The following is a 15,434-nucleotide window of genomic DNA, read 5'->3' on the forward strand; positions in this document are numbered from 1 at the left end:
CTCCTTTTGACGGACGCTCGGAGCTAGTAGGCAACAAGAGCCTAGTAGGCGCCAAGAGCCTAGTATGGCGCCACGAACCAGGAACCTGGTAGGCGGCAACGGAAGTTTTCCTCCTCCGTTAGAGCACTCCCGATTGGATAGGCGCTCAGAGCCTTGTAAGCGCCGCGCTTCTGACGGGATTCATCTGTGGATGTTTTCTCTCCCCGTGGCAGGCGTCAAGAGCCTGGCAGGCGTATTGAGGATGGCAGGCGCGCCAAGAGCCTAGCAGGCGCAGAGAGCCTGATAGGCGCTCTCCCGTATCCAGACGCTCTTCTGTGGAGTTAGAATCTGTTTCCGACAGACGGCCTCCACTTGTAGGCGCTCTCCTAGTAGGCGCTCCCCAAGTAGGCGCTCTCCTAGCAGGCGCTCACCAAGTAGGCTCTCTCCTGGGAGGCGCTCTCAAAGTAGGCGCTCTCCCTAGTAGGCGCTCTCCAACTAGCGCTCCTCCTAGTAGGCTCTCTCCTGGGAGGCGCTCTCAAAGTAGGCGCTCTCCTGGTAGGCGCTCTCCTGGTAGGCGCTCCCCGTGTAAGCGTCTCATCCCGGTGGTTTTTCTTCCAGTAGGCGCTCTCGAACAGGCGCTCTCCAAGGATTAGCTCTCCTCCGGGCAGTAGAGCTTCTAGACGTCATTCTTCGGAAGAATTTGTTGCTGATTCGGAGGAAGATTTGCCCAAGGATGCTTTCGGTTTCTTCGTATAAGAGACTTACAGACCTCCTCTTGCAAGATTTTGGGGAGTCTCTTTCGGCCGTTGCTCCTCCGTCTCCTCCGTCCTTATTTTCAACGACCAATACGGCTAAGAAGTCTTCGGTCGTTAAGATGAAGCCTACAGTGTCTATGAAGAAGGCTATGAAGAACTTTGACGACTGGTTGCTTTCAAAAGAAGAGAAGGGCAAGACAGTTTTTTCTTTTCCCCCGTCCAAGCTGACGGGTAAGATGGGGTTCTGGTACGAGTCAGGAGAGCCCTTGGGTCTAACTCTTCCCTCTTCTGCAGACTCGGACTTCTCTTCGTTGGTCGATTCCGCACGTCGCTCGGCGCTGAATTCTGCGAAGACGACGTGGGTATGAGCGAGTTGGATCACCTTCTGAAGGGAATGTTCCGAGTCTTAGAAGTTTTTAACTTTCTTGACTGGACCCTGGGAGTGTTGGCTAAGAGGACTCAAGGAGCAAGACACTCTTTCGCCTGAAGACCTCCACGCAGTTCTGTCTTGCATGACAAAGCAGTGAGAGACGGTTCCGGGGAAATTGCTTCTCTTTTTGGTGCAGGAGTGGTAAAGAAGAGGGCCGTTTTCTGCTCTTTTCTTACCAAGGCGGTTTCGCACGCACAGAGAGCTTCCTTGCTGTATTCGCAACTTTCCCCGCAACTCTTCCCCAAGAAGACGATTAACGATATCTCCAGCTCGTTTATCAGCAAAAAGCGACGCAGGATATGCTAGCTCGCTCGCTAGAATTCCGAAACCTTCGTTTCAGCAGAAGACGAAGAAAGAGGCTCAAAGTAGGCAAGAACCCTTTCGAGGAGGACCTTCGTCTCGCTCTTCTTCCTCCAGAGGTTCGAGACCACTAGAAGAGGAAGGACCTTCTCCCGGTCTATTAGGGCCAAGAAATAGTTCGGGGTGTCCTCCAGACAACTGTGGGTGCCAGACTTCTGAACTTTGCAGATGTCTGGGCACGGAAGGGGGCGGACAACTGGTCCCTCGCGATCATCAAGAGGGGATACCTCATTCCCTTTATTTCGAGACACCCTTGACCACCACTCCAAGGGCACTGGTGGCCAAATACAAAGACCCACTGATGAATCAAGCCCTCGCTCTAGCGGTAGAGCTGATGTTAGAGAAAGAGGCAATAGAGATGGTTCAGGACCCACTTTCAGCGGGGTTCTACAACCGTTTGTTCCTAGTTCCCAAGAACTCAGGAGGATGGAGACCGGTTCTGGACGTAAGCGCCCTGAATGTCTTTGTGAAGAAGAGGAAGTTCGCTATGGAGACGACGTCATCAGTCTTAGCAGCTCTTCGTCCCCGGGACTGGATGGTGTCACTGGACCTTCAGGAACGCTTACTTCCATGTGCCGATCCATCCTTCTTCTCGCAAATATCTCAGATTCATGTGGGGAGGGAACGTTTTTCAGTTCAGGGCCCTATGCTTCGGCCTTTCCACGGCCCCCAAGTATTCACAGGACTGATGAAGAACGTTGCCCAGTGGCTTCACTCTCGAGGGAGTGAGGATTTCCCTCTACTTGGACGATTGGCTTATCAGGGCCAAATCCAAGGAGAAATGTCTGGAGGACTTACGAGTGACGTTGGATCTAGCAGCTTCTCTGGGTTTGCTAGTGAATTTCGAGAAGTCACAGCTAATCCCCAGTCAAGAGCGTATCTATCTGGGGATTCTGATGGCTTCTCTGGTTTTTCGGGCGTATCCGTCCCCAGAGAGGATAACCCGAGGTTTGGAGAAGGTAGCAATCTTTCTAGAGAAAGATGTATGCACAGCGAGGGAGTGGATGAGTCTGTTTGGGGACACTCTCCTCTCTGGAGCAATTCGTTTCTCTAGGAAGGTTGCACCTCAGACCCCTACAGTTCTTCCTGACGAGGAACTGGATCGGAAATATCAAGGTCTGGACTTTGCGTTCAAGATTTCGCAAGAGATAAAGGAGGATCTACGTTGGTGGCTAGACCCTCTATTGTTCAAGGAAGGCCTTTCCTTGCAAGTCCGGAACCCCAACCTAGTATTGTATGCAGACGCTTCGGACAAAGGTTGGGGAGCTACTCTCGGGTCGAGAGAAGTGTCAGGCACCTGGAGGGGAGATCAGGTGTCCTGGCACATCAACAAGAAGGAGCTAACAGCGATTTGGTTAGCTCTCAAGACCTTCGAACCCCTCGTAAAAGGGAAATATGTTCAGATCAACTCCGACAACACTACAGCCCTGGCTTACATTCGAAAACAGGGGGGGACTCACTCTTTCTCTCCCGTACGAGACAGCGAGATCGCTCCTCTTGTGGTCAGAGGAAAGGAACATAAGGTTCTCACCAGGTCGTACAGGAGAAAGAAATGTCAGAGCGGATTCTGCTAAGCAGAAGGAATCAAGTCCTTCCCTCAGAGTGGACTCTGCACGCGGACGTATGCCAGGAGCTGTGGAGGACGTGGGCAGGCCCCATCTGGATCTATTTGCGACCTCCAGGAATGCGCGGATAGATCTATACTGCTCCCCTATTGCAGACCCAAGAGCAGTTGGCAATAGATGCATTCCTCATGGATTGGAGGAATCTGGATCTGTACGTGTTCCCGCCTTTCAATATTATAGGGGAAACGTTAAGGAAATTCGCAGCGTCAGAGGGAACAAGGATGACGTTGATAGCTCCGTTCTGGCCCGCCCACGACTGGTTCACAGAGGTACTGGAATGGCTGGTGGATGTCCCAAGATCCCTACCTCTAAGAGTCGATCTGCTCAAACAGCCCCACTTCGACAGGTTTCACAAAAACCTCCCCGCTCTCAGTCTGACTGGATTCAGACTATCAAGAGTCTCGTCAGAGCTAAGGGCTTTTCGGCAAAGTCTGCAAGGGCTATTGCCAATGCACGTAGACCTTCCACATCTAGAGTCTACCAGGCGAAGTGGGATGTTTTTCGACGCTGGTGCAGGACTCATAAAGTTTTCCTCCTCCAGTACCTCTGTGACGCAGATTGCAGATTTCCTTATCTTCCTCGAGGGAAAAATGCGGGTTGGTTGTCTCCACCATCAGGGGTACAGGAGCATGCTTTCCTCAGTTTTTCGTCATAGAGGATTAAACATATCTGAGGACAAGGACCTCCATGATTTAATCAGATCGTTTTGAACGGTTAAAGAACCTCCTCCTTAGTGCCTAGCTGGAATCTTGATGTCGTGCTGCTCTTCCTGAGGTCCTCAAGGTTCGAACCTCCCCATGCTGCTTCGTTCAGAGACCTTTCGATGAAGACTCTTTTCCTCTGTGCGTTAGCGTCAGCAAAGAGGGTCAGCGAGCTGCAGGCTCTAGAGGTGAGGTAGGTTTCCAAGGAGGCTCCGCGGTTTGCTCTTTTCTTCCGGCTTTCCTAGCCAAGAATGAAACCCTTCTTCGCCGTGGCCCAGGAGCTTCGAAATCAAAAGCTTATCCTCCTTAGTCGGGACAGAAGAGGAGAGATCTCTTTGCCCGGTGAGAAGCCTGAAATATTATCTTCAGAGGAAGAAAAGACTTGCCGCTAATGAGAGCAATCTCTGGCTGCTCTGTAAGGGACCCCAGTAGGCCCTTATCTAAAATGCACTCTCATTCTTATCAGGAATATTATTAGAGAAGCACATCTCTTCTTGCAATCAGCAACAGTTTAAACCTTCTGAAAGTCAAGGCGCACGAAGTACGGGCCATCGCGACGTCTTTGGCTTTCAAGAAGAATTTGTCATTACAAAACCTTATGAAGGCCACTTTTTGGAGGTGTGAATCAGTCTTCTCTAATCACTACCTAAGGGACGTATCGATTACGTATGATAAGTGTTTTGGGCTAGGCCCTTACGTATCGGCGGATTCAGTGCTGGGGCAGGGAGCTGAAACACATCCTTTTTAATCCTTTTTCCCTGTTAGTTTTAAGTTTGAGTTTTTGGTTGTACGAAGGAAGTTGCAGGAGGCAGCTCCTTCTTTCGTATACTAATGTTAGTAATTGGTTAGGTGATCGGTTGTGCTTAAGGCTCCTTGCAATTGGTAGTGATAGGCTCTGGCATGTAAGCGGGTTGATCCCCATTGACCAGATCCTGCTTGGATTCTGCCAAGTAAGTGGACTCAGTTCCCATGGTAGACCCAAAGAGTTCTTCAGCCATAGGTCACGCCCTCGCTGAGACTCTTTAGGCAACGCAGACTAATAGACAGTAACTATCAAGTCTTCTGCCTAATCAGGTAAGAACCAGAGGTTTATATTATGTATTCCTTTAACATGTGTTGTCCCCACTTTCTAAGTAAGTATGTGTCTCTTTCCCTCCACCAAGGGTGTCAATCAGCTAAGTATATCTGGCAGGGAAGTTCATGTACAAAAAATGATATTGTTAGTATACAATAAAGTTTTGTACATACTTACCTGGCAGATATATACGATTGATGGCCCGCCCAGCCTCCCTCAGGAGACAGGTGGAAGAAAATAACCTGACAGGAAAGGGGGACTGGTTCTTACACCCGCCTCCCAGCGGCGGGTAAGGTAGATCACCTGACCTACCTGTAGCGTGTGCCGCGAGTTTTGAATTTTCTGTCGTGACGTCAGAGACCTAAGCTAAGTATATATCTGCCAGGTAAGTATGTACAAAACTTTATTGTATACTAACAATATCATTTTTTATGGTACTCTAGTATGTAGAATGTTTATTGATAATTTCAGTTATTTAATAATAATAATAATAATATGATAATAATAATAAAACAGTAATTACAAAATTCATAATGGTAGTATTTTAAAGAGATGAAAATGACCTTTTCCATTTCACTTGTAAGGATAACTCCTCTTTCTTACTGAGATGAGAGAATTTTATGGTAGAATCATGTGTTTTATTATATTTTCAAATAATAATAATAATAGTAATAATACGATAACTAATTTCAAATGAAAATTCCTCCCTTCGTCTTTTTCTGTATCAATTTCCCTACCTTCTCATAACTCCAGTGACGCTCGGAGCTGGGAAAGTAACAATGCCATACAATGGTCAACGAATTTAATGGTTTTTATGTAATCTCTCTCTCTCTTTTACTGAGATGAGATCATTTTCATGGACATGTATGTAATAAGTTTATCATTAATATTTTCCAATAATAATACTATAACTGTAATTACAAAATTCATATGTAGTATTTTTAATACAATAATCATTCCATTTTTTCACTCTTTTAAATACTGTAAGGACAATCTCTCTCTCTCTCTCTCTCTCTCTCTCTCTCTCTCTCTCTCTCTCTCTCTCTCTCTCTCTCTCTCTCTCTCTCTCCCCACAAGATACTTGTCATAGTGGTAACTCTGTCTCTCTTGGCTGCAAGTGTTATAAGTACATATGTAAGTATATACCTTTAAGGGTACGTTTAGGATTACTTTGAAATTATATTAATACAATCTCTAAGATTAGTACAGTAATATGATAATAATTTAAGGTAAATTTAATGCAGGATGCTACATAAGGTATACATTTGGTGTTTCTATTTCTTCCTTCTTTTATCTCTCTCGCTCTCAGCAAAAGAATTGATAGACAGACAAACATAATTGCACAGTCCTCTCTTTCTCTCTTCTCTGAAGAAATAGTATATGTATTTATGGGAGGGGAAAAAAGTGTTGCCTACAGACGTTCATTTCAATCTATTGAAATCGTAAGGAGTTATTCTCTCTCTCTCTCTCTCTCTCTCTCTCTCTCTCTCTCTCTCTCTCTCTCTCTCTGCTATTGGTTGTTTATATATTTCTAATGGTAAAATGTTTAAGATGACTTTAAAATGATATTAATAATACCAATTCAATGGTATATTTGATGTAGGATAATACTTTAAGTAGACATTTGGTATTTGAACTTTCAAGATAGGCAGATATAGGTATTTTTAGAGGGGAGTTCTAACTATTCACGGGTTCGAGCTATTCGCGTGGGTGTCTGGTACACATCTCCCGCGAATACGTGGGGAACACTGTACATACATACATATATACATACATACATACATACACAGTGGGCCCCCGTATTCGCGTTCTCCGGATTCACGGAATCACACATTCGCGGATTTCTCTCGGGAACGTTTCCCCGCATTATTCGCGGAAAATTCGCGCATTCGCAGTATTTTTCTAATAGAAATATCCACAAATTCCTGGATTTTTTATCCATGCCATCACAAAATGCACTTTTTGTGATAAAACTAGTATTAAAAAAACCAAGTATGAAAATGTGTTGTGGTTTTTCTTGAGTTTTAACTAACAAAATAGGCTGTTTTTAGCATTTTTATAGGGGCTCCAAACATTTGCGGGTTCGGGGGACCACTGTATATATATATATTAGCAACTGGTAACTTTCTTGGCCTTATGACATGGAGCATCATTGTGCATGAAGACCCGGCAGCCGTAAGCCTCATATAAAAGCAGGAGGTGATCTTCAAGAACTTTAATGTAGCGGTTAGAATTCATTGTAACATTTTTTGGGAGGAAGTGCAATCCTCCACAACCTCTTAAACCACTGAAACATCCCCAAATCATGACAGACTCGGGTTGCTTGACAGTATCAACTGAGTAGGCAGGGTTGAATCTGCTGGCTGAAGATGGCCATCTTACTGTGATAGAACAGCCCTGAATACACTTGAATGTTGATACATCTGACCACATGACCTTCCTCGAGTCATCAGCTGTCCAGTGGATGTATTTCTTGGCGAAATTCAGTCGAGCTTTCTTCATACGATCTGTCAGAAGAGGTTTGCATGCAGCACAGCAGGTGGGCAGCTGGAGGTCCTTCTGGAGATGGTGTTGGATGCAGCTGATTGATACATCTTATAACAGGGTTGGGTGACTTGTTTTTAGTTGAGAAGCTGTAAGACAAGGGTTTTTACATAGTTCTCTCACATGAAGATGATCAGTGGCCTTGGAAGTCTTCCATGGGCATTCAGGATAAGGTTTTCTTGGGGGAACAACGCTGGGTCATAGGTCACGATTGGCAGCCTGCAACAACAATACTGTTGATTTTGCTCGACAGTAAGTTGACAGATTTCTTTAATAGGCACTTTTTCTTGCCTCCAGGCTAATATGCGAGCCTTCTCCTCCTTAGTGATGTGTGCACAACCCATATTTAGGGAATATATAAAGAATTAAAAGGCAAGAAGTGCTCCAGTCGAAATACTGAGATCTTGGGGCAGAGCAAACAAAAGCAACAATCTCTCTCTCTCTCTCTCTCTCTCTCTCTCTCTCTCTCTCTCTCTCTCTCTCTCTCTCTCTCTCTCTCTCTCTCTCTCTCTCTCTCTCTCTCTCTAAAACACATCTGCTTCTCTGTTAATCACTTTTACTAGTCAACTAGTCAATAAATTCAACTTTAAAATAACAGAACAATAGTCAAATAAAGTGAAAATATCAGTAAACAGAGCTAAAGAACAAAAGATAAGGACAGAACTAGAGGAGCAACAGCATTAAAATAAAAGAAAACAAGTAAAAGCAACATATGTAGGGACAAATATAGAGGGGGTGTTGGGAGGAGGACTTCTGTGGGTTTAGCAACAGAACAAGCTATTTGATAAAAAGTTATTCCAGAGTAGGAAAGCCTTGTTGCTTCGTGGTAGGGGGGCCTATATTTACTGTATATATAAACTTTGTATGTTTGTTATTCAAGTATTGCATGCAAGAATAATGTCCCCAACATTTTTTTTCTTCAAAATAGACACTGGTATTTACTGTAGATTTTAATTATTTTTGTCCAGTACTTCATTTCATTTAAACAATTTTTGTTGTAGCCTAGTACCAAAATGCATTGTGGAACCAATGACTTCAGTGTGCATGAATATATAAATTATATATATATATATCTATATACATAAAATGTTAGAATCTACTGTCATTTTTACCAGAGGACATTGATTGTGGATATTACAATTACATATGTATAATATGTACATACACACACACACGCATCACATATATATATATATATATATATATATATATATATATATATATATATATATATATATATATATATATACATATATATATATATATATATATATATATATATATATATAATATATATATATATATATATATATATATATATATACATATATATCATACTATATATATATATATATACATACATAAATAAATATACATACATATACATATACATATACAATACTTAACAATATATTAGGATGCTTGGCATTAAGCAGCCTAATGTCTTGTCCAATTTTGAGGGAATGGAAAAGTTGGGAAGAAATTTTGTCAGTCCATTAGGCTTCTCACAGGACATAGAGAAAGGGGTAGAGCTTGGACATTAACAAGGAGAGAGCTCTCAGTCACTTGCTTAGAGGTTTAATAAGCAGCGGTATATATTTTTTGGTCAGCACTCTCACCCCAATTTTTGCCTACTACGTATCACTTTATTTCACATACGGGCCAAGACGTGATTTGAGTCAACAGATAATAACAGAGACGTGTTATTGAAGCAATGTGGCCTTAAAACAAAGCAGAGATCGGATCAGCTGGTTGTGAGGAGGCATTCAGTTCGACGCTGGGTTGCCAGATTTAACGAAGGTGGCAACCATGAGTTTCTGTCTCGGGGGAAAAACACCCTTGTATGCCTAAGAAGACCTTTGATATGAAGTTTGACTGCTCTCAAGCGTCAATTACTTTCTAATTGACGCTTGAGAACAGTCAAAATTTAATCAGAAATCTTCTTAGGCATACCAGCGAGCTTTTTCTGAGACAGAATATCATGGTTGCCACTTTCATTAAATCTGGTAACCCAGTGTCGAACTGAATGCTTCCTCACAACCAGCTGATCCGATATCTGCTTTGTTTTAAGACCACATTGCTTCAACGGCAAATCTTTGCTAGTATCTGTTGACTCAAATCACCGTCTTGGCCCATATTAAGGTCACAGGGAGCAATAAAGTGATACGTAGTAGGCAAAAATTCTGGTGGGAGCACTGACCAAAAAATATATACAGCCGCTTACTAAACTTCCAAGCAAGTGACTGAACGCTTTCTCCTTGTCAGTGTCCAAGCTCCACCCCTTTCTCTATGTGCTGTAAACAGCTAAATGCACTGACAAAATTTCTTCCCAACTTCTCCATTCCTTCAAAATTGGACAAGATATTAGGCTGCTTGATGTTAAGCAGCCTAATATCTTGTTGAGTACTGTGTGTGTATATATATACTATATATACATACATACATTATATATGTATGTGTGTGTGTGTGTGTGTGTGTGTGATATATATATATATATATATATATATATACAGGCAGTCCCCGGGTTACGACGGGGGTTCCGTTCTTGAGACGCGTCGTAAGCCGAAAATCGTCGTAAGCCGGAACGACGCTTGGAAATATGTCTTAAACTAATAAAAAGTTATAAAAACTTACTTGTAATCCTTTGGTTACACTACATGTCGTTTCCTGTAGTTTTATGTACAACCTGGAGTTATTTTCATAAAAGAATGCTGTTCTTGAAGGTAAAACTATTGTAATCCTCTGGTGACACTATTCACGAAGTTTTATGTACAACCTGGAGTGATTTTTGCAAAATCTTGAGGGCTACAAGAACAGCTGATTACTATTTACGTATCATATAGACTAATTAAAGTAAATGTATCTTTAAATAGGCTTATATATTAGTATCAACAAAAACATTTCTGCCATGAGTCAGAGGCCGTTTAATGAAACGAACACTTCTCTGTCCTATCTGTTCAGAAAACTAAAAGTTACGTCAATCCCGAGACCATTGTTGCCAAAGCGTCTCTCTCTCTCTCTCTCTCTCTCTCCTCTCTCTCTCTCTCTCTCTCTCTCTGATCAAATTACATTGGAAACTTGACATACGATTGCCTAATATACGAATGTTTTGAGATATAACAGAAAATTTGCGAAAATACAAGCTTTGATATACAACGAAATATTTGAGATACGATTTTGCGATGAGTGTTAGTTGTATAGGCGACCGATAAATGGCGTTCAGTCTGTTTGTTTGTTTGGTGCTGCATGTTAACACGTCGTTGTTTAGTTCGTTGTATTTGCGCCTATTTTTCGTGTTATTTTGTCTATTTTATTATAACCATGGGTCTCAAAGCTAAAGACAAAGCAGGTGATAAGAAAAAACCCAAGAAAATGATTTCGATGGAAGCAAAACATGAAATTATAGCAAAGCATGAACGTGGCGTTCGTATCGTCGATTTGGCAAACGAGTATGGTCGAAATCCTTCTACAATATCCACGATCATCAAGCAGAAGGAAGCTATAAAAACCCCGGAGACCATTGTTGCCAAAGCGTCTCTCTCTCTCTCTCTCTCTCTCTCTCTCTCTCTCTCTCTCTCTCTCTCTCTCTCTCTCTCTCTCTGATCAAACAAATTACGTACTGGATAATGCCTCTCTTTGGATACTTCGATTTTGCCAAATATTGAGGGCTACAAGAAACAGTTGATTACTATTTACGTATCATATAGACTAATTAAAGTAAACGTATCTTTAAATAGGCTTATATTATTAGTATCAACAAAACATTTCCTGGCATGAGTCTCAGAGGCCGTTTAACGAAACGAACACTTCTCTGTCCTTAACTCGGAGCGTCGGAAGACGCCTCTCTCTCTCTCTCTCTCTCTCTCTCTCTCTCTCTCTCTCTCTCTCTCTCTCTCTCTGATCAAAATTACTGGATAATGTCTCTCTTTGGATACTTGGAATTTGCGTTGTAATCTAACCAGAAACTTCGTTTTGTTATTATTACTGGAAACAAGCAAGATTTTTTCATTATTTGCGCTTTTGGACTGTTATATGTAAACTAGTATGTATTCATTCGCTCGGAAACTAGTTCCGCATATGAGGCGTCACTAAAAAACATAGAAAAATACAACATAAAAGTGTCGAAAATCATCATAATCTCAAAATTTTTGTTGTAATCTAACCAGAAACTTATTTTTATTAATATACTGTGCTAAACTATAAAGGATTTTTATCATAGTATGGCGTTTTTAAAAGCGTCGTTAACTCGGAGCGTCGGAAGACGCCTCTCTCTCTCTCTCTCTCTCTCTCTCTCTCTCTCTCTCTCTCTCTCTCTCTCTCTCTCTCTCTCTCTCTCTCTCTCTGATCAAATTACTGGATAATGTCTCTCTTTGGATACTTGGAATTTGCGTTGTAATCTAACCAGAAACTTCGTTTTGTTATTATTACTGGAAACAAGCAATGATTTTTTCATTATTTGCGCTTTTGGACTGGTTTATATGTAAAACTAGTATGTATTCATTCGCTCAAGGAAACTAGTTCCGCATATGAGGCGTCACTAAAAAACATAGAAAAATACAACATAAAAGTGTCGAAAATCATCATAATCTCAAAATTTTGTTGTAATCTAACCAGAAACTTATTTTTATTAATATACTGTGCTAAACTATAAAGGATTTTTATCATAGTATGCGTTTTTTAAAAGCGTCGTTAACTCGGAGCGTCGGAAGCGTCAGCGTCGTAACCTCGGAACAAGCGTCGTAACCCAGGACGGATTTTTCCATTGAAATTTATTTAAGAAAAAGCGTCGTAACCTCGAACGTCGTAAGCCGGAACCGTCGTACCGGGGGACCGCCTGTATATATATATATATATATATTTATATCTATATATATGTATGTATATATATGTATATTACACACACACAGTGGTCCCCCCGTATTCCACGGGAGGAATGTGTTACCAGGACCACCCCCCCCCCCCCCCCCACCTCCCCCCCCCCCCCCCCCCCCCCCCCCCCCCCCCCCCCCCCCCCCCCCCCCCCCCCCCCCCCCACCCCCCCCCCCCCCCCCCCACCCCCCCCCCTCCCCCCCCCCCCCCCCCCCCCCCCCCCCCCACCCCCCCCCCCCCCCCCCCCCACCCCCCCGCCCCACCCCCCCCTCCCCCCCCCCCACCCCCCCCCCCCCCCCCCCCCCCCCCCCCACCCCCCCCCCACCCCCCCCCCCCCCCACCCCCCCCCCCCCCCCCCACCCCCCCACAACACACACAACACACACACACACAAACACACAACACACACACAACACACACACCACACACACACGAATAGTAAGAATCTATGAATACGTAGTTGGAACCCCTATAAAAATGCTGAAAACAGCCTATTTTGTTAGTTTATAACTGAAGAAAACCCCACTAAAAATGTTTATACTTGGTTTTTTAATAGTTTTATCACAAAAAGTGTATTTTATGATGAAATTGATAAAGAACCAGGAATTTCTGGATATTTCTCCTAGAAAAATACCGTGAATAGGCAAATTTTCCGCGAATAATGCGGGGAAATGTTCCTGAGAGAAATATATATATATTTATATATTGAAAGTGTTTCAGCATGTATTAGATTTTCTTGACTTTTTAATCACTTTTAGTTACATGTTTTGATTCGACAGTTGGTGTTTATTATTGCTGAAATCTGTTTAAGTACTTTATGTTCAGTCTGATTGTTTTTGCAGCCTTCAGGAAACATTTTACCTTATGCTGATATGTGCTGAAGCTTCCAATGTAATGAATTTTCATACAATTAATGTCTCAGTTTCCTTTTTTGTTATGGTTGTGGATATACTGCACTAGTGGTGGAAAATATGATTACCCAGTTTCTTGGGTAATGAATATGATCCTTAGAAATTAATTGTTAATTCAATATTTTCAGCATTAATGGGGTTCTCACGAGGAGGCAAGAAAGACAAGAAGAGCATCAGGTATATTCCTGATGGTAGTTTGCGTGGAGCTCTATCATGGCCTTTGTCTGTGCATGATGCCTCTCTTCAGCAGAATGTGAGTAGATAGATAAGAAGGTATATGGTCCTTTTGTAGAAATTAATGATAGAAGGATTTTTAAAACATTTATGTTTTACATCAGAGTAGGAAATAGTTATTGGTGTCATTGATGGAACTGAATATTTTTGGAGTACAGTGTTCTATTGTACCATTCATCATATTTGCTCTCATAATGTTACTTAACCGTTCCTACTTTCGGTGAATTCATACTCTAGCCATATCAGTTGATGTCATTAATGGTAGGTTGCAGCCAGTAAATACTAATTCAGTATTGCTATCACTTAAATTCATCATCATCATCATCATCAATATTTTTTATATTAGCAGTCTTTTTGGGGCAGGGACTAGATTTCAAATGAGTTATTTTACACTTTTATCTGTAGTTTGGTGTGCCAAATAATATTTTCATAATGCATATATCTTTCCTGTGTATGACTTCTATTTTTTTACATTGTGCTGTATAGCATGTACAAATGCTTTTTTTCACTGGAGTGCAGGTCTTATACCCTGTGTAGGGAAAAGTTCATATTTTTGCATGCTGTATGTTAAATGGTACAGTGCACAGTATAGGGTATCTCTCCTGCTGGCAGCATGCATTGTAAATCATCTCTAAATTATATATGATACCTAAAACAATGCAAAGGCAATCGGTGTTGCTTAAGGATTACATAATATATAATTCTATAAATTGATTTCTGGCCCAACCATTTTAACCCAGCCGATTTCAGAGTAAATGTCAGCAGCAACAGTTTAATCTTTTCCTTTATCAAAAATAATAGATTCCTTTTGTTGAATGACTTGAAAAGGAAACTAAATAAATCACTGTTATAATTGAGTTATCACTGCTTCCTGTACCATGATATGCAAAGGGATGCTGTCAAATTCTGTCACAGTTGTCTCTTTTTGGGTTTTTACTTCCCCTGATCTCCACTCCTCTCCAGTCTCCTGTTTTATAGATCTCATCCAAGCAGGTCTGGGTCTTTTGTACCAAAATTTGTAGCATCAATGAATAAGTAGCCATCTCCAGTTTCAATTTTGAACTTAGATATGAGGAGGATCTTTTACCTAGGTTGGTGTGTGTAGTGTGTTTACTGTGAGCTAAGAATCATGGTGGAATGTAATAATTAGTGCTTATTATTTGGAAAACTAGCTCTATATTTTTAAAACCTTTGCCCAGACCAACAAACTAAATATTGTAAATGTAGATTTTAAGATTATTTGAATGATTTTATAACATTTTCTTTATTCAGTTGACTTTCCATATGCAGAAACTTACACTTTAGTTTGACCTTCAGTGATATAAGGTTTATGTATGAGTATGAGTAAGAGTTTCAGCATTAAAGAATAAAAATTTATGGGAGTGAACTACCAAATTATCATTTATGCTATGACAGGGGATTATACCTTGTAACATATCTCTCTTAATTATTGTAGATTGACTGTGTGCTTGGGATCTCAGCTGATTCATTGGTAGTTGTGGAAGAAACTTCAGCTTCTGTTATATTTGCAGCACCCTGCAAGAGTGTTATTGGCTGGACCTACAAACAGCAACAAGGGTAAGAAGATAATTTATACCAGAAGAGTAAAACTAAGTAACTTTGAAGATTATTATATATTATATATAAATATATACAGGCATCCGGCAGTTAGCGGCGCAATCATTTAATGTTGAATTGGTTTTACAAGAGTCGTCAAATATATTAATAAAAAAATAAGGTATTTTTATGGCACAATTTTTGGTTGACGGCACCACAAGCGCCGATATGTGTAACAAGTACGTATATACATTTGTAGAAATACCGTTCAGACCATAGTAAAGGTTATGCAAATGATATTAACCCTGGATAAGTTTCGCTATATTGGTACCCCGTTAAAGGTGCGTGGGGTCGAGCTCGACCCGAGCGGCCAAAAAAATTTTGTGAAAATTAA

The 15,434-nt window shown here is 41.6% G+C and overlaps 1 protein-coding gene across 4 annotated transcripts in view; it reads left to right on the forward strand.

Moving 5' to 3' along the window:
- Positions 1-15,434, forward strand: part of LOC135217977 (signal-induced proliferation-associated 1-like protein 2) — a 273,679-nt gene that overhangs the window by 193,139 nt on the left and 65,106 nt on the right. For all 4 annotated transcript variants that reach the window (XM_064254103.1, XM_064254100.1, XM_064254101.1 and 1 more), the window contains 2 exons: positions 13,378-13,502; positions 14,940-15,061. In XM_064254103.1, coding sequence (XP_064110173.1) covers positions 13,378-13,502; positions 14,940-15,061 — 247 coding nt within the window. The remainder of the gene's footprint in view (positions 1-13,377; positions 13,503-14,939; positions 15,062-15,434) is intronic.

Source organism: Macrobrachium nipponense, chromosome 9 (assembly GCF_015104395.2).
Source record: "Macrobrachium nipponense isolate FS-2020 chromosome 9, ASM1510439v2, whole genome shotgun sequence".
NCBI lineage: Eukaryota > Metazoa > Arthropoda > Malacostraca > Decapoda > Palaemonidae > Macrobrachium > Macrobrachium nipponense.